The sequence below is a fragment of the Lagenorhynchus albirostris genome, chromosome 1 (genome assembly GCF_949774975.1).
Source record: "Lagenorhynchus albirostris chromosome 1, mLagAlb1.1, whole genome shotgun sequence".
Classification (NCBI taxonomy): domain Eukaryota; kingdom Metazoa; phylum Chordata; class Mammalia; order Artiodactyla; family Delphinidae; genus Lagenorhynchus; species Lagenorhynchus albirostris.
The window spans coordinates 162,151,086-162,174,394 of NC_083095.1; the positions used below are offsets into that span (position 1 = coordinate 162,151,086).

General features: G+C 42.5%; 2 protein-coding genes across 8 annotated transcripts in view; one reads left to right on the top strand and one right to left on the bottom strand.

The window, feature by feature from the left end:
• Positions 1-1,939, bottom strand: part of SH3GL3 (SH3 domain containing GRB2 like 3, endophilin A3) — a 287,126-nt gene extending 285,187 nt beyond the window's left edge. For 5 of the 6 annotated variants that reach the window (XR_009542112.1, XR_009542111.1, XR_009542107.1 and 2 more), the window contains exon 1: positions 1,179-1,422. The gene's annotated coding sequence lies outside the window, so the exon portion shown is untranslated. Of the gene's footprint in view, positions 1-1,178; positions 1,423-1,798 lie in introns of those variants that run through there. The other variant, XM_060157494.1, reaches the window with a different exon arrangement.
• BNC1 (basonuclin zinc finger protein 1) overlaps positions 1,505-23,309 on the top strand; it is a 32,890-nt gene continuing 11,085 nt past the window's right edge. Inside the window, exons 1-2 of one of the 2 annotated variants that reach the window (XM_060157462.1) lie at positions 1,505-1,643; positions 22,658-22,757. In XM_060157462.1, the coding sequence (XP_060013445.1) occupies positions 1,635-1,643; positions 22,658-22,757 (109 nt within the window). In that variant the 5' untranslated portion in view covers positions 1,505-1,634. The remainder of the gene's footprint in view (positions 1,644-22,657; positions 22,758-23,309) is intronic. The other variant, XM_060157469.1, reaches the window with a different exon arrangement.

Sequence of the window (23,309 nt, forward strand, 5' to 3'; positions counted from 1 at the left end):
GGGCGTGGGAAGGAGGAGGACACAAACGGAAGGTAAGCAGTTTAGGTTTGGAATTCACAAAGCAAAGCTTCATAATAAAGTCAGCCATGTGAGAAAATGAATCTTGCCACCACCTGTAAGGCAGGGAGGGCAGAGTCCATCACATGAGGCCAGGCAACCTCATACCTGCAAGGAAGGGCACCACACTGCAGACCCAGGACATGGCCAGAACGCCAGCTATGTGTGTCCAGCCTGCAGGGCACAGGCAGCTCTCACAGGGGCTCTCTGGACCCCATGAAGCCCAGATACTTTCTTCCACAAGCACCATGGTCGCTCCTTTCCCTCCTCTTCCATTCAGAGGCCTGCGCCATTCAGAGCTAGGACCAGTACCCTCCGTCTGAATGAGGGCAACTCGCTTCTTTTCCCCTTTCATCTCACATCTTTTTCCACAATGTGCAAGGGTTTTGTTTCCCTCCAGGGACCTCCACTAGCAGCAAGGTAGGTGGGTTAACTTGGGGGAGAAGGAAGTAGGATTCCCCCAAATCCAGCCTTCAGAGAGTCCTTTTAGGGACCTGAAAAGGGAGAGGCCTGACTCTCCTCAGGTTCTGTGTCTGCCCCAGGGCGGGGCAGAAGAAAAGCTGGGTCCTGCTTCAGCAGCTGTGGGCCATCTCTGTCAGCTCCTAGGGGTGAAGCATCCCCTGTCCCCAGGACAGGAAACCGGTTCTCCCGGCCGGCCCCCTCCCCATCTGCTCATGGCGGCCAAGCTCCCGTTTGGTTTTTCAAGACATTTAATTTCATTTCGTCCTTACTACCCAATAAGAGAGGTGAAAACTTAATCCCATTTTACAACGGAAGCAATTGAGGCTCAGGGAGCAAAGACTTGTCCCAGGAAAGTGGTAAAGCTGAGACTATAACTCCTTAGACCACAGAAGGGAAGCGGGGATGCCTGTTGGAGTTCGTAATAAAACTTCCTGGCGCCCCCCTTTCTCCACATCCTGGGACACGTCCCCAAACTTCCTCTGGAAATAAAGTTTCTGGTGACGAGGGTGGCACAGCCCTCTTCTTGGCCGCGGTGGGACCCGAGGGCGCCCCGGAGCAAGCAGGGCGGCAGAATCATCCCCCGACATGGGAGCCAGAGAACTTCAGAGCATTTCGCCCTTCCCCGGGACAGGCAAACACCGACACGTCTGTGTCTTTACCGACAAGTGCCTTCAAGCCCGGCGGGGGCAGACACCTCCTCTCCGGCCGCCGGCTAGGTCTCCGCTGTCTGCGGGGGGCCACGGCCTCGCATCAGCTGCATCGATTTAGCGCGTTAGTGGGCCGCGGGAGCAGGAGGCGGCTTCCCGTGCTGCGCAGCAGCGCCCGAGCCTCGGGCGACTCGGCAGCCCAGTAGGAGGGGAAGGGGAGAGGAGGAGGGGCGCCCCCCCCGGGGCTCAGGGGGCGGGCGTGCGGGCACACGCGGTGCGCGGCGCTCCGGAGGGCGGGGGCGGCCACCGCGCCGCGCGGCCTGGGAGCACTGGGAGCCGCCCACTTCGCCGCGGCGGGCCCCGACGGCCGGAGCTTGGATGCGGCGGCGCCCGCCGAGCCGAGGCGGACGCGGGGCGGCCCGAGCCGGGGACACGCGCCGGTAGCCCCGGCACTGCAGCGGCCGCAGGATGGCCGAGGTAAGCGTGGCGCCCTCCCCGGGCGCGGGGCCCCCTCAGCGCGCAGGGCGGGGCGGCCGGGGACGCCGCTCGGACCCCGGGCAGGTCGGTACTCGGGGGTGCGCCAGGGGCCATCTCCCCGAGGGCCACCTGCGCGGCGGCGGCGCGGTCCTTACCCGAGGCAGGGTGTGAGGGAGCGTCTCTGCGGCGGGGAGGGCCCGTGGGGGCGCTCGGACCCGTCGCCGCCCGACGTCCCAGAGCCGCCCGACGCGCTCTGGGTGAGCGACCGGGGTTGGCGGGCGGGGGCGGGACCCCGGCGTCCCCGAGGCAGCCCCGGCGCGTCGAAAGTGCGGGGTCGGGAGAGACTGGGCTGCCGCCTTCCGCATTTCTTCCCGCCCCCTCAGCACCTCGGCTTTCGGTCCAAGGACATTGGGACTGTTTCAACCGCTTTTACCTCAGAATTAATTAAACAGCTGATTTTTAAAGTGTTTTTTTTTTTTTTAACCTGGATTTTGTTTCCGGAGAATTAAGCGTGCGGTAGCCTTCGGTCACTCGGAGAACTGCGGAGCCGGGTGAGGGACAGTGACGGGGCCTCCTGTCCGGGGCGGGGGGGAAGGGTTGTCTACAAATCTTTTGTACAAAACTGCAAATGAAGACGCAGACAGGTCGGCTCAGGAAGCTTCTGGGACAGGATAGATTCGAGGGTTCAAGGTCAGGTTTTTATAAAGGTTACAGCTGACCTGCCGGGTGCGCGGAACAGTTCAGCGCTAGGTGTTTCCCCCCTGGTTCAGGCAGCCCCAGAAATTGGGGTCAGGCTCGAGGGTTTCCACGTCCAAGCCAGACACAGTAGGCTCTGGCTACTTGGGGACGGGCAGCCTGCAGGTGACAGGGCTGGACCGGGCTTCGGAGCCGGCGGCGGTACCTCCGCCGCACTCGGCATCGCCTGCAAGCGCCGGGGCGGCCGGTCCCGCGTCGCGGGTGTTGAACCTCGGCCGCACTCGGCTTCCCGGCCCCGGGGGCGCCGCGCTCGCTCGCCACCCGAACGCCCAGGCGGGTCCCCGCTGCCGACCGGGCGGCGGGGCAGGGGACCGGGGGTGGGGGGTGCCCGAGGGCGGAGGAGGAGGCCGCGGCGTGGTCCCCGCTGCCCCTCGGAAGCTGCTGGCCAGACCCCGAGCCCCACTGGCCGCCTGGTTTTGCATAATCTCCTAAGGATTTGTCAGCCAGATGTGACAAGATTGTTGAGCAGAGAATGAAGGAGGAGATCTGATATTAATCAGTGCATAGCTTGGAGCCAAACTTTCTCAAATGCGGTGTAGAAACATGTTCTTCTCATTTAAGGCATCTCTTTGTGGCTGTGGGGCTGCCACCGGTCTGACTTTGACAATTAAATGGAATGCCAACTAGCAGCCTTAATTGTATGAGTAAAGTTGTGTGTATTGTTGGGGGGAGGATCAGACACTCTAAGGTTCAGTAATGTCCCCTAGTTTTATGGCCATGCTCACCGCAGTCCTCTGAAGACAGGGCATTTAAATCGGGCCAGACGCGCCTGGTCGCAGCCAGGCCTCTGCTGTTAACACTTAAGGGGCCTAAAAGAGGCCCCACTGGTGTCCTGGGAATCCCTGTCAGTGTGTGTGTGTGTGTGTGTGTGTGTGTGTGTCCGTCCCATAGAGCAGATCTAGCAAGAATTTTTTTAAAATATATTCTTCTCATCAAAGCAACAAAGATTTTGGTTGGACAGTAAGTGAATTGAAAAACAGCATTTAACAGATCTTTTTTTTTCTGGTGTCCTTTTATTCCTTGCTGTTTTAATTTGATATTGGATTTCATGGGATCTTTTCATAAGATTTCTTAGATTGCTTTTTGCAAATACGTGCTTACGTGTTAAAACTTTTGTTCAGTGATAAATATACTGGCTCCTCAGCTGTCCCCAAATCTGTTGATATATGTTACTAAAATTTCATTAAAATTGAATACGTCAAAATAAAAATTTTGTGCATGATGTAAAAGAGCATTACTCCAAATGTTACAGATTGTCCAGGATTTGATTTTTGCTTTAAATAGGTGTGAAAAGATAGCCACAACTTTTGCTAAAATAAATTTTGATAAATAGCTTTATCTTTTTTGTCATACTTAAAAGAATAAGATGTGAGTCATTATTTGATTTCTCATCTAATAAGTTTGCTAACTTTAATTTCCCCAAGAAAGTGTTACTATTTCAACTCAGCTGTTGGTTGAACATGTTCTGTTATAGAAGAGGTGGTGAGATCTTAGAACAAGTACTGCTCATACTCTGGGAACTCAGATATGTTCAGACATCTGCATAATTTAATTTGGAATATCACCTGTACCCAGAGTTCCTATTCCCTTCAGAATGGTAAGGATTTAGCAATGTGCCCCTTCTTCAGTCAGACAGAGAGAGTGTTTAGTTTAAAGTGGTAATTTGGCTGTTGACATCTACTGGGATGTGGAACGATGATCTGTTTGCTCTGGTTATAATTCACACTAGAAATGTGAACGAAAATGGAGTAATTGCAGTGGAAGCATAAAGTTTACATAGAGGGTTATCTTTATTTTATTTTAATTTTTATGCCTCTCCCATGTATCAGTTAGGCCTGCGTCCCAAGCCCATGCCCATATTCTGTACCTCAGAAGCATCAGCTTGGAAAGAAGGACGAACCAACCCATTGGGTGAGAAAAGCCATATCGGTTTCCCTGTGGAACAAGTAATAATTGTCCTTTAAGCATACACTTATTATTTCTGAATGCCTGTGGACAAATATAAATGGGAAAACATTTTAAAAGTTTAGTTTGTCAGTAAAATTAAACCACAGCATATGGGGTGAGGGGCATAAGTGTCTTCTAGCTTTTGTGTATGGTTTTAGAAGTTGTTTTGACAGTAGCCATTAAAGAGTTGCCCTGAAGGTTCCACAAGGTAAATTACTTGCAGGAGGAGCATGCTTTACCCCAGGGTGAATTTTCACCTCTACAGACGTCATTTAGAATGAGTTACTTTTGTCAGAAACAGTTCTGTTTAAAAAGAACTAGAAATATCTTAGCTAAGGTGAAATCTCAGTGCTAGAGTCAATAAATTTTCTAAATTACTTTATTCTGAGTATTCTGTAGATTTTTAAATTTTATTTATTTAGATATTTTATTTTTGATGACTTATCTGAGAGATATTAAAACTAACTGATTCTGCACAGAAGGGGCATCTGGAAAGGGTTGTTTTTTTGGTCTTTTTTCCCCTTTTAAATCGGTTTCCACCTGAAAACCTTATTTCCTCTTATCTTCTCATTCTTTGAAGCCCTTTTTCCTAATTCTGAAAATTCCACGATTCGGGTGCAGCCCCATTTCTCTACTCAGACACACGCCTATTTTATCCAAAAAGGGTGGGTCTAAAGAGTGCAGACCTGCTTCACCAGGGTCCAACTTGGGGCCTTCTCGAACTTCGCACAAATAAGCAAACCAGCTATCGCTGTTCCTGTCCACGCATGGACTCATTATTATAAACCAGCCTAACATATCACAGGAGGACGCTGCCTTGGGGGTTGATAATTTCACTCAGCTAATGTGAGAGAAAAGAAAGATGGACAAATAAAATGTTGTGAAGGCCAGGTCCAAACAACCTATGTGGAGGGAAGTGGTTGTCTCAGGTAAAGTTAATTCAGGCTGCTAACTTCTTTCATAGAGTTATATTAGTTTGTCTCCTCTTACACATTATTTGTGTGAGCCTTCAGTACATGCTAGCAAACATGAAAATTATTTTCCAGGTCTACATCAGCTTCCAGAAGCATTGTCCTTGCTCTGTAGCCCTCTGATTATTTCTTTCGTTATTCATTATGAGGATAAAATTTTTATACAGACAGCTCTGTTTCACGATACACCATGCTGAATGTTAAGACAGTGATCAGGATGTCATAAGTAAGTCTGATCTTTTCTTTTCAAAAATTTCAATTGGAAAATCTAGGGGTTTTTTTACACTTCATTTTTAAAATCTAGTTCTCACTAAGTCCCTAAAAGAAATATTTGCAAAATTTTACTTAGCGATGTTCATAATGTCATCGTTATTTTACATCAGCAGCAATGGTGAAGTTACATTGTTTGTATAGTTGAAATTATCCTGAAGTGTAAATGTCTTTTTTTGTTTTGGTTTTTATTTTTTTCCTTAGGCTGACTGTTGTATCCAGAAGTTCCCTACATGTACAGTTAATGTCCTTTTGTTTTTTGTTGTCAAAGTTTTCTGAAGATTACAACTGAGGTCTCTGAAACTTAGGTTATAAAGGAAAAAAAAAGTCTCCGTATCATTTATATACCTGTATAGTTTTTTTTTGTTGTTGTTAGTTTTTTTAAGAAGAAATATTTGGTTTGGTTTCTAAGGTAGGATTCGCAGATTTTTCTACTTTTTATATTTTCTGTTTTTAGAACTAATAATTTTAAGGAAAAAGGCACAGCTGTTAAATTATTTTGGCACAGAGTTTATACTTTGATTTATAGAGATCAAAAGAACAAGTATTTTCCCCATCTCCCTCTTTGAACTAAGCAGCAAGAGAAACCACTACAAGTGCCTCGTGCATACTTTCTACTAACAGGTAGACTTGGCCCAACATCTGTTCCCTGAGTTCTACCTCCCACCTGCCATTTCTCTGCCAGACCCTTCTCCACCCTCTCAGTCTTCTTTGACCGGCCTCTTTTCATCCCCCTCCTTGCAGCGAGAAACCAGATTCTGTCAGTTCTCCTTTAGTGTCATTTTTATGTTGCAAATGCTACCTGCCTGGTTTCTGAGCCTTCCCAGGGTCCCCTCTTTCAACCATGCTCATGATAAATGGTGTCTTCCCATTGTTCAGAACGCTGATGGTTCCATGAACCCAAGAGAGAGACTCATGGCTGCCCATCTGGACAGCACCCCCCGCTTTTTGCCTTTCTCGGTCGGCTCTTGTTGCCCATGACAGAAATCTGTGCTCTGTGGCCCAGCCTCCTGGGCTTGACAGACATGTACAGGGTGAGCCTTCTTTACGCCTAGGACTGTGGCATTTCCTGCATGCACTGCTGAGAGCATGCCTGCTGCCTCCTGCAGAAAGCCTCCTCTGGGCTCTCTGCATAACACTGCTCTCTCCCTCTACGTCGTCTTACTCAAAACTAAAATTTGGGGGAGAGGTGGAGTCCTGATTTTTTTTTTTTTTTTTTTTTTTTTTTTTTTTTTTTGCGGTACGCGGGCCTCTCACTGTTGTGGCCTCTCCCATTGCGGAGCACAGGCTCCAGACGCGCAGGCTCAGCGGCCATGGCTCACGGGCCCAGCCGCTCCGCGGCATGTGGGATCTTCCCGGACCGGGGCACAAACCCGTGTCCCACTGCGCCACCAGGGAAGCCCCTTTTTTTTCACTTTTTATTATAGAGTATTTCAAGCAAAATTGGACTAGTTTAATGAAGCTTGGTGATACATGCTTGGGCATTCAGCAGTGATCAACTTTGGGCCAATCCTGTTTTGTCTGTTTTCCCTACCCATTCTCCTCACCGTCACCAACACTAAATTCCTTTGAAGCAAATCCTGAGCATTCATTCATAAATACTTTAATATGTAGCTCTAAAATAAAAGGCTCCTTTGTTAAGAAAAGCAGTATACCATATAGCATCTAAAAATTAACAATAACTATGTAATGTCATTAAATTTCTAAAGTGTTCAAATTCCCTTGATAGTCCCTTTAAGTTTATATTATCATTGGTTTGTTCAAATCAGTATTCAAATAGGGTCCATAAATTGTGTCTATTAATCTATAGGTTTACATTTTACTTTTTTCCTTGCAATTTATCTGTTGAAAAATCTGGGTCATTTGTCTTGTGGAGTACTCCCCAGCCTGGATTTTGGTGATTGTTTCCTCGTGATATCATTTAAGCATTCCTCTATCCCCTATACCAAAAGGCTTGATCTAATTCAGATTTGAACTTTTTGGGCAAGAACACCCCATATGTAGTAGTGTGTATCCTCCAATGCAGACGCAGGTGACCTAGTTGTTGTCTTTTTCATTAAGAGTTGCAGAATGCTGATATTCTAATTCTTCATTTATTTATTTACTGGAATACTATAAAGAGAATCTTTGCCTCATCAGTGATTTGGTTGCCCTGAACTACAATTTGTATGAAAAAGGATACATGCTTAATTCTTTCCATTTGTTTAACATCTTTTGGTTCCATAGCATCCTCTAAAGGGGGCCAGTGAGTTTTGCATTTGTTTTTAACTGCCTTATGAATTGATAGATTTTAATATAGTAAATGACTCACACCAATTTTTAGCAAATCATATTTTCTGTTCAGCAATTCTTTTTTTAATGAAATTTTTAAAGTGTGTATTTTGTTGTGTGACTGTGATACAATACAGCAATTTTTTAAAATGTATTTATTTATTTTTGGCTGTGTTGGGTCTTCGTTGCAGTGCGTGGGCTTCTCATTGCAGTGGCTTCTCTTATTGTGGAGCACGGGCTCTAGGCGCGTGGGCTTCAGTAGTTGTGGCACGCGGGCTCAGTAATTGTGGCACATGGGCTTAGTTGCCCCATGTCATGTGAGATCTTCCCAGACCAAGGCTGGAACCCGTGTCCCCTGCATTGGCAGGCATATTCTTTTTTTCTTTATTTTTTTAATTTATTTTTTTATACAGCAGGTTCTTATTAGTCATCCATTTTATACACATCAGTGTATATATGTCAATCCCAAACTCTCAATTCACCCCACCACCACCACCACCACCCGCCGCTGTCCCCCCTTGGTGTCCATACGTTTGTTCTCTACATCTGTGTCTCAACTTCTGCCCTGCAAACCAGTTCATCTGTACCATTTTTCTAGGTTCCACATATATGCGTTAATATACAATATTTGTTTTACTCTTTCTGACTTACTTCACTCTGTATGACAGACTCTAGATCCATCCATGTCTCTACAAATGACCCAATTTCATTCCTTTTTATGGCTGAGTAATATTCCATTGTATATATATATATATGATATATATATATATAAAATATATATATATATACACCACATTTTCTTTATCCATTCATCTGTTGATGGGCATTTAGGTTGTTTCCATGACCTGCCTATTGTAAACAGTGTTGCAGTGAACATTGGGGTGCATATGTCTTTTTGAATTATGGTTTTCTCTAGGTATATGCCCAGTAGTGGGATTGCTGGGTCATATGGTAATTCTATTTTTAGTTTTTTAAGGAACCTCCAAACTGTTCTCCATAGTGGCTGTATCAATTTACATTCCCACCAACAGTGCAAGAGGGTTCCCTTTTCTTCACACCCTCTCCAGCATTTGTTGTTTGTAGATTTTCTGATGATGCCCATTCTAACTGGTGTGAGGTGATACCTCATTGTAGTTTTGATTTGCATTTCTCTAATAATTAGTGATGTTGAGCAGCTTTTCATGTGCTTCTTGGCCATCTGTATGTCTTCTTTGGAGAAATGTCTATTTAGGTCTTCTACCCATTTTTGGATTGGGTTGTTTGTTTTTTTAATATTGAGCTACATGAGCTGTTTATATATTATGGAGGTTAATCCTTTGTCCACTGATTCGTTTGCAAATATTTTCTCCCATTCTGAGGGTTGTCTTTTCATCTTGTTTATGGTTTCCTTTGCTGTGCAAAAGCTTTGAAGTTTCATTAGGCCCCATTTGTTTATTTTGGTTTTTATTTCCATTACTCTAGGAGGTGGATCAAAAAAGATCTTGCTGTGATTTATGTCAAAGAGTGTTCTTCCTATGTTTTCCTCTAAGAGTTTTATAGTGTCCAGTATTACATTTAGATCTCTAATCCATTTTGAGCTTATTTTTGTGTATGGTGTTAGGGAGTGTTCTAATTTCATTCTTTTACATGTAGCTGTCCAGTTTTCCCAGCACCACTTATTGAAGAGACTGTCTTTTCTCCATTGTATATTCTTGCCTCCTTTGTCATAGATTAGTTGACCATAGGTGCGTGGGTTTTATCTCTGGGCTTTCTATCTTGTTCCATTGATCTATGTTTCTGTTTTTGTGCCAGTACCATACTGTCTTGATTACTGTAGCTTTATAGTATAGTCTGAAGTCAGGGAGTCTGATTCCTCCAGCTCCATTTTTTTCCCTCAAGACTGCTTTGGCTATTCAGGGACTTTTGTGTCTCCATACAAATTTTAAGATTTTTTGTTCTAGTTCTGTAAAAAATGCCATTGGTAATTTGTTACAGATTGCATTGAATCTGTAGATTGCTTTGGGTAGTATAGTCGTTTTCACAATATTGATTATTCCAGTGCAAGAGCATGATATATCTCTCCATCTGTTTTTGTGTCATATTTGATTTCTTTCATCAGTGTCTTATGGTTTTCTGAGTACAGGTCTTTTACCTCCTTAGGTAGGTTTGTTCCTAGGTATTTTATTCTTTTTGTTGCAATGGTGAATCAGATTGTTTCCTTAATTTCTCTTTCTGATCTTTCATTGTTAGTGTATAAGAACACAAGAGATTTCTGTGCATTAATTTTGTATCCTGCAACTTTACCAAATTCATTGATTAGCTCTAGTAGTATTCTGGTGGCATCTTTAGGATTCTCTATGTATAGTATCATGTCAGCTGCAGACAGTGACAGTTTTACTTCTTCTTTTCCAATTTGTATTCCTTTTATTTATTTTTCTTCTCTGATTACCATGGCTAGGGCTTCCAAAACTATGTTGAATAATAGTGGCGAGAGTGGACATCCTTGTCTTGTTCCTGATCTTAGAGAAAATGCTTTCAGTTTTCCACCATTGAGAATGATGTTTGCTGTGGGTTGGGCGTATATGGCCTTTATTATGTTGAGGTAGGTTCCCTCTACGCCCACTTTCTGGAGACTTTTTATCATAAATGGGTGTTGAATTTTGTCAGAAGCTTTTTCTTCATCGATTGAGATGATCATATGGTTTTTATTCTTCACTTTGTTAATACGGTGTATCACATTGATTGATTTGCGTATATTGAAGAATCCTTGCATCCCTGGGATAAATCCCACTTGGTCATGGTGTATGATCCTTTTAATATGTTGTTGGATTCTGTTTGCTAGTATTTTGTTGAGGATTTTTGCATCTATATTAATCAGTGATATTGGTCTGTAATTTTCTTTTTTTGTAGTATCTTTGTCTTGTTTTGTTATCAGGGTGATGGTGTCCTCATAGAATGAGTTTGGGAGTGTTCCTCTGCAATTTTTTGGAAGAGTTTGAGAAGGATGGGTGTTAGCTCTTCTCTAAATGTTTGATAGAATTCACCTGTGAAGGCATCTGGTCCTGGACTTTTGTTTGTTGGAAGATTTTTAATCACAGTTTCAATTTCATTACTTGTGATTGGTCTGTTCATATTTTCTGTTTCTTCCTGGTTCAGTCTTGGAAGGTTATACCTTTCTAAGAATTTGTCTGTTTCTTCTGGGTTGTGCATTTTATTGGCATAGAGTTGCTTGTAGTAGTCTCTTAGGATGCTTTGTATTTCTGTGGTATCTGTTGTAACTTCTCCTTTTTCATTTCTAATTTTATTGATTTGAGTTCTCTCCCTCTTTTTCTTGATGAGTCTGGCTAATGGTTTATCAATTTCGTTTATCTTCTCAAAGAACCAGCTCTTAGTTTTATTGATCTTTGCTATTGTTTTCTTTGTTTATGGTTCATTTATTTCTGTTCTCATCTTTATGATTTTTTTCCTTCTGCTAACTTTGGGTTTTGTTTCTTCTTTCTCTAGTTTCTTTAGGTGTAAGGTTAGATTGTTTATTTGAGATTTTTCTTGTTTCTTGAGGTAGGCTTGTATAGCTATAAACGTCCCTCTTAGAACTGTTTTTGCTGCATCGCATAGGTTTTGGATCATTGTATTTTCATTGTCCTTTGTCTCTAGGTATTTTTTGATTTCCTCTTTGATTTCTTCAGTGACCTTTTGGTTATTTAGTAGCATATTGTTTAACTTCCATGTGTTTTGTGTTTTTTACGTTTTTTTCCCTGTAATTGATTTCTAATCTCATAGCATTGTGGTCAGAAATGATGCTTGATATGATTTCAATTTTCTTAAATTTACTGAGGCTTCATTTGTGACCCAAGATGTGATCTATCCTGGAGAATGTTCCATGCATACTTGAGAAGAAAGCGTAATCTGCTGTTTTTGGATGGATTGTCCTATAAATATCAATTAAATCTATCTGATCTATTGTGTCATTTAAAGCTTCTGTTTCCTTATTTCTTTTCTTTTTGGATGATCTGTCCATTGGTGTAAGTGAGGTGTTAAAGTCCCCCACTATTATTGTGTTGCTGTCGATTTCCTCTTTTATAGCTGATAGCAGTTGCCTTATGTATTGAGGTGCTCCTATGTTGGATGCATATATATTTATAATTGTTATATATTCTTCTTGGATTGATCCCTTGATCATTATGTAGTCTTCTTTGTCTCTTGTAACATTCTTTATTTTAAAGTCTGTTTTATCTGATATGAGTATTGCTACTCCAGCTTTCTTTTGATTTCCATTTGCATGGAATATCTTTTTCCTTCCCCTCACTTTGAGTCTGTATGTGTCCCTAGGTCTGAAGTAGGTCTCTTGTAGCATATATATGGGTCTTGTTTTTGTATCCATTCAGCAAGGGCAGGCAGATTCTTAACCACTGCGCCACCAGGGAAGTCCTTGTTCAGCAATTCTTGACGAATCAAGGTGTCTGACTTTTTTTCCCCAATGAAGCCATGTGCTCCCCTAGAGCGGACACTGGGAGTTCCTCATCTTTGTGTCTCCCTGAGGCTCCCCACTGTTACCTGTACATGGTAGATGCTTTAAAAAAAAAACAGCGACCTCCACAAAAAAACAATTTGTTAGGGCTTCCCTGGTGGCACAGTGGTTGAGAGTCCGCCTGCCGATGCAGGGGACACGGTTTCGTGCCCTGGTCCGGGAAGATCCCACATGCCGCAGAGCAGCTGGGCCCATGAGCCATGGCCGCTGAGCCTGCGCGTCCGGAGCCTGTGCTCCACAGCGGGAGAGGCCACAACAGTGAGAGGCCCGCGTACCGCAAAAAAAAAAAAATTTGTTAAATAAATTGGTTTCATTTTTGTCAAACTACTAATGGAAGGTGAAGGCATGATGAACATCTGGTCCATGTGTAATTCTCCAGGTGGGCATCAGTCCAGTGCTGCCAGCAGCAGATAAGCTACCTCACACAAAAGGACCTCATGGGTTTTCTTCTCCCTTCATCCCAGTTGTCCTGGGACACCTGGCAAATGATGTTACTATTTTCAGAATCCTAGTTGTACCTCTGTGGTTTTGCATATGTTAGAAAAACAAGGAAAAACTTAATGAAAAGTGTAAGAAGAGCAAAATGAGAGGAGTGGAAAGTAGGGAGCAAAAAACAAGAAAAAAAGCCAGTTCTAGTAAGAGAAGTTAGAAGTATAAAATGTGTGTTAAGAGGCAGAGTAGCTCCAAAGAGTAATGGGGTAGAGACCTCCCATCCTTGAATCAAGCATTTTCCCAAACCAGGAAGTCTAACTCTGCAGCCACAGAGAGAATGGGAATACAATTTCACTGGAGATGAAAAGAAAGTAAGTTCTGTCCCCGCAAGCTAAGGGTGGTCCAGCCGCTTTAGAAGATGTTTTGTATTATAGATGGGCAGTTTTTGATATGCACTATAGATTTCCAGGACTCAAACATATGAAAAGCCATTGTCTATATTCAACATTTAAAAATACAACTTGGAAAAACCCGAATCATTTTTATTCTAAAGCTTGGTGACTTTTAAAAAGTGATTTGTGATTTAGCTGACTGGGTCCCTTGATTTCAAGTTGGGAAATTATGATTCTCAGAACTGAGAATCTGACACAACCTTAGAATCTCACATTTAAAAGAGGACCGTAGACTCTAAACTTGGCCTCAGTGATCTCTACTAGTTAGCAGTTTTTCACATGATTTTTATGTGTCACTCTCCACAGTCGATAGGAAGATCAATGTGTACATTAGGCACAGCATTTGGCTGCTAGTAAAAGAGCTCCTTAATAATGGTTGCCATCCTTTCTGCTCAGCCATCCTTAGGGCTTGACTTTGAGGTTGACCTCAAGTTTGCATCCATGAGGTCCAGCCATCGTGTTCTTGTTCCAAGAAGGAGGAAGGAGGAAAGGCAAAGAATTCCCCCAGCTGAGTCAGCTCTCATTTATTTTTATTTTTTTTAACATCTTTATTGGAGTATAATTTCTTTACAAATGGTGTGTTAGTTTCTGCTTTATAACAAAGTGAATCAGTTATACATATATCCCCATATCTCCTCCCTCTTGCGTCTCCCTCCCACCCTCCCTATCCCACCCCTCTAGGTGGTCACAAAGCACCGAGCTGATCTCCCTGTGCTATGCGGCTGCTTCCCACTAGCTATCTATTTTACATTTGGTTGTGTGTATATGTCCATGCCACTCTCTCACTTCGTCCCAGCTCACCCTTACCCTTCCCCATGTCCTCAAGTCCATTCTCTACGTCTGCGTCTTTATTCCTGTCCTGCCCCTGGGTTCTTCATAACCTTTTTTTTTTTTTTAGATTCCATGTATATGTGTTAGCATACGGTATTTGTTTTTCTCTTTCTGACTTACTTCAGTCTGTATGAGAGACTCCAGGTCCATCCACCTCACTACAAATAACTCAATTTCGTTTCTTTTTATGACTGAGTAATATTCCATTGTATATATGTGCCACATCTTCTTTATCCATTCATTTGTCGATGGACACTTAGGTTGCTTCCATGTCCTGGCTATTGTAAATAGAGCTGCAATGAACATTGTGGTACATGACTGTTTTTGAATTATGGTTTTCTCAGAGTATATGCCCAGTAGTGGGATTGGTGGGTCATATGGTAGTTCTATTTTTAGTTTTTTAAGGAACCTCCATACTGTTCTCCATAGTGTCAGCTCCCATTTGTAAGGAGCTTTCTGTAAAGCTCCACCCAGCCACTTCTGCTTGCACACATTGGTCAATCCTTAGTCACCTGGCCACCAAAGGAAACGTGGAAATTAAGGTTCCTTTACTAAGGCAGATCAGGCAAAGGATATTGGATGCGTATCTGTAATTAGTAAGCATGGTGCGGCTTTCTCATTGATTCATTCATTATTCTCTTAATACCAGTGGAAAGCTTACCAAGTATCAGGCCCAGTGCTAGCCACTAGGTATTGGTTTGGAGTTTCACTTTTGTTGCCTCTTTAGGGAATGATTCATTATAGAACAAGTTTTTGGAGGTTTTTATCATAGGTATTTTTGGTAGCTCTGTCTGTGCAGAGTCAGATCACTAGAGCCCAGAGGACCTAAGATCTTGCTTGTTGTAGACCTGGTAGCAACAACAGTTTCACTGTGCTAATTGGTCTTTTCAACTCTCTATCTGTATATCCTCATTAATATGACTAATAGGCCTCTGAGATAGGCAGGAACAGATATCCAGCCCATTTTATAGTCAAAGACTCCAAGGCATGGAGCTGAAGGTTATATGGCTTAACAAAAAGTAAGACATAGACTGAGGACAATCATAGATTGTACTACCTCTCAGTGAAAGATGCTCAGTGTGATGAGGGGGAAGGAGTTTAGGCTCCCCAGCTCTGCCTCCAGAGGTGTCATTTTAACAGGCAAATCATATTAGTTTCATACTTTTTTCAAAGGCTCACTGTTAGACTTAGGACAAAACCATACTCCTTGGCCTGCCCCACAAGATCCTATGCACAGTGGTCTCTGTCACCTTTCTGACCCTCATTTTCTACCATTAACCTTACTAACTCCACTCCAGCTACCCTGGCCCCCTTTCTGTTCCCTGAGCACTTCCAACCTCTTTTATGCCTCAGAGCCTTTGCACTTGCTGTGCCCGAAACACTCCTTCAATCTCCAGTTCTTCACTGGCTCCTTGCCATGCCTTAGGACTCAGTTCAAGTGTCACCTCCTCAAAAGCCTTTGATGATGACCCTGACTAAAAGGCAATTACCACTACTCCTGCCTCTCCATGCCACCCAGTAAAATTGCTAGCAAAGCTTTCTGCTTATTTCTTCAATAGCACTAAAGGTATTGTTTGTTTACTTGTTTATTCTGTCTCTCTCTTGTAGAATATAAGCTCCTTGAGGGCAGGGACCTCATCATTCTCATTCAACACTTTAGCCCCCAGAGTTTAGATCATAAACACTCAGTAAATATGTATTCAGGGAATGGGGTTTCTTCACCATGTGGAACTTTAATATCCTTATAGTTTCTGTCGAGATTAAATGAAACCATAAATATAAGTGCAGTTAGTACCAGGTACTGATAATTCAAGATGTAATCTATGCTCAATATCCAGATTTGAGACCACCCTCAAGTAGCCTATAAGTTCCTAGCTTCCTCATCTATACAATGGGGTGGTGGTAAGATATGAGATAACACATAGGTTACTGCTTACTGCAGGGCCTCACACGTAATAAATAAGCAATCAGTATCATAAACTATGTAACCTTGGGCAAATTAACAATCTTCCGTAAGTTTGTTTCCTGAGAATAATTCCCTCCTCACAGTGATGTAGTGAGGATTGAATGTGATCACCTATTACATACGAATGCCACCATGTGGAAGGGCAGATGCTGGAAGAATAGCTAGTCTCGCCTTTGGACTCAGAACTACCCAGTAGAATTTTGTGTGATGACGGAAATGTTCTCCTCTCTGCTGTCCTGTACAATAGCCACTAGCCACATGTGGCTCCCAAGCACTTGAAATATGACTAAGTGACCAAAGAACTGAATTTTTTATTATTTTATTTTATTTTATTTTATTTTAATTAGGTAGCCACATGTGGCTAGTGGCTACTGTTGGACAAGGCGGACTAAGTAACTTAACCCTACAAAGTTGTCTGGCTGGTATGCAGTTCAGTTTTGTTCCTGAGCCAGATCGCAAATGACTCCCCTCAAAGGGTCAATACCATGAATCTGGAAATCCCAAAAGTCCTCTATGATTTTTCTCCTCCCCACTTCCATCTGGTCCCCCAAGAGTATCCCCCTGAATTTATCTTCAGTGATATGAAAATGTTTGCATGTACTAGAGATGAAAACAGCTTTGAAGTGGACAGTTTTTACTCTCAAGCTCAATAATTCAAATCCCATCAAAGGCCTGCACTGTCTAGCAGTGGATGTCTGTGCATCTGCCCCCTGTGTGCCTGCACTGGCCACTGCTAGGAGTTCAAGTCAGCATCTACTGACAAAAGGCGCATGGCAGCATCTCCCCAAGCTGAAGGTAGAGGGTATCTGGGAGAGGAAGTGGGACCCTCAAATCTACCTAAAATCTAGGTCATAACTTTCCATCCCCAAACTGAAAATAACCAAATCATCCATCCTATACTAGGTGTGTTAGTAATTTTTGGGTGAATGAATGAGCAAGTGATAGTTACAAAAAAGCAGACCAGAATTTTGAATGTTGATTTGTAGCACATCAAAGTGATAAATAACAACTCGGAAATAGTCTGATTAAAATGAGTGCGTGAAAAGCAATAATCACGTCTTGATGAGTTCGGAATGTTGTAAACATCTATCTGTCTTATGTTTCTGAAGAATGGAACAAGTATCAGGATTCTGAAAGAAAGGATGTAAGTTTTAAGAGTTTTCCATTATTGATTTACATGAGTACTTTTTGTCCTGTAATTAGAATTTTTGATTTGATTTCATCTTAGAAGTTTTAATTTGTCTGTAGATAATGGTGCTATAATTTTACTACATCGTGGGATTCTGAGATGGGTGGAAAAAACCCAAGGGCTTTAATATTGGAAGTTTTCTTAGACACTGTAATTAGCATTTTTAGTTCATAAATAATTCTTCTGAGATTTATTTCCATAGATGTTTAATGAGCTTTATTAAGCCTTATTCAAACAGGTTCATATAGAACCACATGAATGTTTCTTATAAAGCAGCATTCATACATTGGAATTACAGATAAAACTGCTTAAAATTCAGTCCCCAAACTAGAAGCTGCTATAACTGCGAATAGTCAGGTTAGATCAGGGAGTGTCAACTGGGGGCAGTTTTGCCCCTAGGGGCATTTGACAATGTCTGGAAACATTTTGGCTTTCACAGCTGGGGAAGGGAGGTGTTACTGTGGCACCTGGTGGGTAGAAGCCAGGGATGCTGCTGGACATCCTACAATACACAGGACAGCGCCCACCACAAATAATTATCTAGCTCAAAATGTCTATAATGCTGACGTTGAGAAACCCTGAGTTGGTGTCAAGAGATGCAGAAAAAAATGAGTTTCAACCTTAGGCTATGAAATGTGCTTGGAATTGTTCCCTCTGTAGTTTCACTGTGCTGGGCCTGAGACAGTGTCACTCAGAGTTTCCTGGGGGCTTCCCATGAGTCAGCCTTCTGAGCAGACTCTTTAGGGAGTGAAGGAAGTATGTGCTCAAGGACATCTTTCTCTGATTCAGGCAGGTCCTATTTTCCAAGTAAATAAAATGTGAATTCACTTTATATAGTTCCAATACCTTGTTTTTAAAGAATGAATAGCATCTTGAGGGACATAATCCAAAATAAGAACTTTTCTTCTTTTAAAAATTTCCATTAAAACAGTCATATTTGTAGAATGTAGGTGGTGAAATATTTCAGAGGTTTAGTACTAAGTGTGCTGGTAGCTATTGAGAGTATAGATGATTGGTTTGCCTGTGAGCTGACATTCAGGGAGTCGCAGGGAAGTTTAGAAGCTGGACAACATAGGAATGCTGCAAACTGAGGTAATGACACTCTTAAATTTTGACAGTGTGTCGTAGAAACTAAACCATTACTCATTTTTATCCTTTAACTTCCAGTCAAGATAACTATATAATTATGTGTGCAGGTATATAGATGTGTGTGTTTGTATATTTATCAATAATACATTTGTATATGTGTACACAAGTAGAAACTCTATAACCAAAAAGTAAAATAATTTCTGTCATTAGAGCAATATTTCTTGATCTTATTTTTCATTATTCACCCCCCCACACGCATCTAAGGAGACTTCAGAAATTTTTTTCTAATTGTGCCTACCACAATGAAATTTTAGTTTCACACCATATACTATATATCTGTTTATGTATGTATATGTGTGCTCTATACATAAAAAGAATGGAATAGTTTTCACCCTTTGGGGATGGTATACCCCAGATGAGAATGTATGCATTATTAGAGTGAGAGACTGTTCTGATCATCTGGAGTTCTTTATGTTATATTCTATGACTTTACAAAGAGCAAAACCCTTTTACCCATATTTCCTGTTTTTTGATAGCCTGTTGAAGGGATTAGGTAACACTGTTGCTGTCTGCTGTACACCTCAGTTATAAACAGCCCTATTCCTTCACCTGAAAATCTGTCTAGTTGTTCTGTTCAGGCCCATTGTAATCCAAAAGAAATTGTAGATAATGGTCAAATCATGTAAAGTTTAACCTGTATTTAAGGAAGGTCACTGGTTTTTTAAAAGACTTCATTTTTTTAGAATACTTTTAGATCCATAGAAAAATTGAAAGGAAAGTACAAGGATTTCCCATATATCCCCTACCTCCACGTAGGCATAGCCTCCCCTATTTTCAACATCCCTCACCGGAGGGTACATTTGTTACAATTGATGAACCAACATTTGACACATCATAATCACCCAAAATCCATGGTTTAACCTTAGAGTTCACTCTTGGTGTTGTACACCCTATGGGTTTGGAAAAATGTACAATGACAAGTATCTATCATTATAGTATCATACAGAGTATTTTCACTGCCCTAAAAATCCTCTGTGTTCTTCCTGTTCATTCCCCAACCCTTGCCAACCCCCTGGCAACCACTGATCTTTTTACTGTCTCCATAGTTTTCCCTTTTCCAGAATGTTTTAAAGTTGGAATCATGCAGTATGTAGCCTTTTCAGATTGGCTTCTTTCACTTAATAATGTGCATTTACATTTCCTCCATGTCTTTTCATGGCTTTATAGCTCATGTCTTTTTTGTGCTGAATAATATTCTGTTGTTTGGGTGTACCACAGTTTATCTATTTGCCAACTAAAGGACATCTTGTTTACTTCCAAGTCTTAGAAATTATGAATAAAGCTGCTATAAACATCCATGTGCAGGTTTTGTGTGGGCATAAGTTTTCAGCTTCTTTGGGTAAATACCAAAGAGTGCAGTTACTGGATTGTACGGTAAGAGTGTGCTTAGTTTTATAAGAAACCACCAAACTGTCTTCCAAAGTAGCTTTATTACTATTTTGCGTTCTCATCAGCAATGAATGAGATTTCTGTTGCTCCACATCCTCACAATCATTTGATGCTGTCAGTGTTCTGGATTTTGGCCATTCCAATAGGAGTATAGTGGACTGATTTTTTAAAATAATATTTTTATCAAAATATAATTCACATACCATAAAATTCACCCTTATAAAGTATACAACTGAGTGGTTTCACTGTATCCATTGAGTTGTGCAACCATCACTACTACCTGATTTTAGAACATTTTCATCACCTCAGAAAGAAACTCTGGGGCTCCCCTGGTGGCGCAGTGGTTGAGAGTCTGCCTGCCGATGCAGGGGACACAGGTTCGTGCCCCAGTCCGGGAAGATCCCACATGCCGCGGAGCGGCTGGGCCTGTGAGCCATGGCCGCTGAGCCTGCGCGTCCGGAACCTGTGCTCTGCAACTAGAGAGGCCACAACAGTGAGAGGCCCACGTACCGCAAAAAAAAAAAAAAAAAAAAAAAAAAGAAACTCTGGTCAAAATTTAAACTATCTGTGTTTCAAAGGGTGCTGTGAAGAAAGTGAAAGGATAAGCCAAGGATTGGAGAAAATATTTGCAAATTGTATATCTGGTAAGGGACTTGTACCTAGAGTATATAAAGAACTCTTATGACTCAATGCTAAAAAGACAACCCAATTTAAAAATGGGCAAAAGATCTGAACAGACATACAGATGGCTGTCAAGCACATGAAAAGATGCTGAACACCATTAGCCGTCAGGGAAATGAAATCAAAACCACAATGAGATACCACTTATGCCCAGTAGGATAACTACAGTAGAAAAGGCAAACAGTAACTAGTGTTAGTGGGGATGTGGAGAAATCAGAGCCCTCATAGACTGCTGGTAGGAATATAAACTTTGAAAAACAGTTTGGGATTTTTCTCAAAAAGTTAAACATAGAGTTACTATATGATCCAGCAGTTCTACTCCTAGGAGTATATCCCACACACTGCAACGAAGAGTAGCCCCCACTGGCCGCCACTAGAGAAAGCCCGCCCACAGACCCAAAGACCCAACGTGGCCAAAAATTAATTAATTTTTTTTAAAAGATGAAAACGAACAAAAAAGATAACCCTTTCCCCCCACTACCACCCATTAGCAGTCACTCCTCATCCCTACCTGCTCCCCACGACCCCAGTAACCACTAGTCTGCTTTGTGCCTCTGTGGATTGGCCTGTCCTTGACAGTTCACATAAATGGAATCATCCCACCTGTGACTATTTGTACTTGGCTTCTTTCATTAGCATAATATTTTCAGAGTTCACCCATGTTTTAGCAGGTATCAGTACTTCATTCTTATTGCCTAGTGATATCCCATTGTATGGACATACCACATTTTGTTTATCCATTCATCAGCTGATCAATATTGAGGTTGTTTCCACTTCGGGGCTACTATAAATAATGCTGATTTTAAAGTTCGGGTACAAGTTTTGCGTGGACGTATGTCTTCAGTTCTCTTGGGCTTATACCTAGGAGTGGAATTGCTTGGTTGTATAGTAACTGTGTTTGTGAGGATCAGCCAGACGGTTTTCCAAAGTGGCTGCACCATTTTACAATCCCAGCAGCAACTGATTTTTGAGTGAGGACTAGTTATATACTCCTTAAAGTGTCCTAGGCCAGATTCTCCTCTTCCCTGTCCCCACCCAAGGCCACGTAGTCCCTTAATTGTCACATGGAGGGTTTAAACCCATAGTCATAGGGCTCTTTCATCCCCTCCAAACACAGAGACTCCCCAGTGTCAAAGCTCTCTTGAATGATACAGATTCCACACAGTGGTGCTTCCCAGGAATCTCACTGACAGAGCTCCTGTGAGAGCTTTTTCTCTTTAATAATAGATTACGTTCCTCAGGCCTCTATCCCCTTTTGAGAAATTCATCTTAAAAATGCACGTGAAGTGGGCTTCCCTGGTGGCGCAGTGGTTGAGAGTCCACCTGCTGATGCGGGGGACACGGATTCGTGACCCGGTCCGGGAGGATCCCACATGCCGCGGAGCGGCTGGGCCCGTGAGCCATGGCCACTGAGCCTGCGCGTCCGGAGCCTGTGCTCCGCAACGGGAGAGGCCACAACAGTGAGAGGCCCGCGTACCGCAAAAAAAATACACGTGAAGCTTTGTTCTTAATACTAGAACTTTGTTGTCACGTACATCTCTAGTTTCAATTTCAGTTGTGTGTTTGCACACTCCACACCCCCACACCACACCCGACACTTCGACCTGCACCTGGGCATCGATGCAGGGCTTGTCCAGCCTGTGTGCGTCTGTTAGTCACACAGTCCAGTGAGCGGGGTCGGGGAATCATCGTCAGTGTGGTCAGCCATTGCATGTCCTCAAATCTGTCTTGATATTCAGCCTCTGCCTCATTTTGGGGGGTAACGAATTACACACGTGTGTTACTCTCAGTTCTGATCGCTCTCCTATTTACTTGCATCAGGGTAGCCAGTGTATACCTTTCAGGGTTGCTATTCTGGTCAACTTAGAGATTCAGTGAGAATGTAACTCTTCTTCACCCTTTCTGTGTCCTTAATAACAAGCAAGATGTTTCCTTCCCACCTGTAATCCTTTCTTATAAAGAGTTCTGGGATTTTAGCCCATTCTCGCATCCAGAACATCTGTGTAGCATGTTCACCGTCTCCAGGTCTGGGGCCAGCTTCCCCGCTTTCCAGGATACACGATACAGGTCTGGGCCTGGCACAGAGTGGGCACACGTCACTCAAAGAATGTTGCTCAGTGGAGGAGTGTGTTTTGTTATGTAAATGTGATGTGTGTTCCACGCCTCACTAACATGCCAAGTATCCCTGTGTTCTCTTCTGCAGGCCATCGGCTGTACTCTGAACTGTAGTTGCCAAAGCTTCAAACCAGGGAAAATACACCACCGTCAGTGTGAGCAGTGCAGACATGGATGGGTGGCCCACGGTAACTTTATTTTGCCCCTTCTCTTGGTCTTTAGTGTACCCTTTAAATAACTTAGTTATTCAGGAACAGATTTAATATCTAAGAATGACAGCTAACATTTGTAAGTTACTGCTATGTGCCGGGTAACAGCCTAAGAGCTTTATATATGTTATCTCTTTGAATCTTAACAACTCTATATGATAAGTGTTTATCAACCCCCTTCTAAAGATGTAGAAAATGGTGCTTCAGGGCTGTCATTCTGCAACAATAGAAATGTTCTGTGCTGTCTAATATAGTAGCCTCTAACCCAGGGTTGCTAGATGCAAAAACAGAATGCTCAGTTGAATTTGAATTTCAGTTAAACTATACATAATTTTTTAGCCTAAGTATATCCCAATGAATATTTTTGGTTTAAGTGTATACCACTTATTCATTTTTTATCTGAAATGTATATTCAAGTTTAATTTGTTTTTTGATTTGCTATACCTGACAGCCCTACACTAGCCACATGTGGCTACAAGTACTTGAAATGTGACTAGCACAACTGGTGAACTGAATTTTTAGTTTTATTTT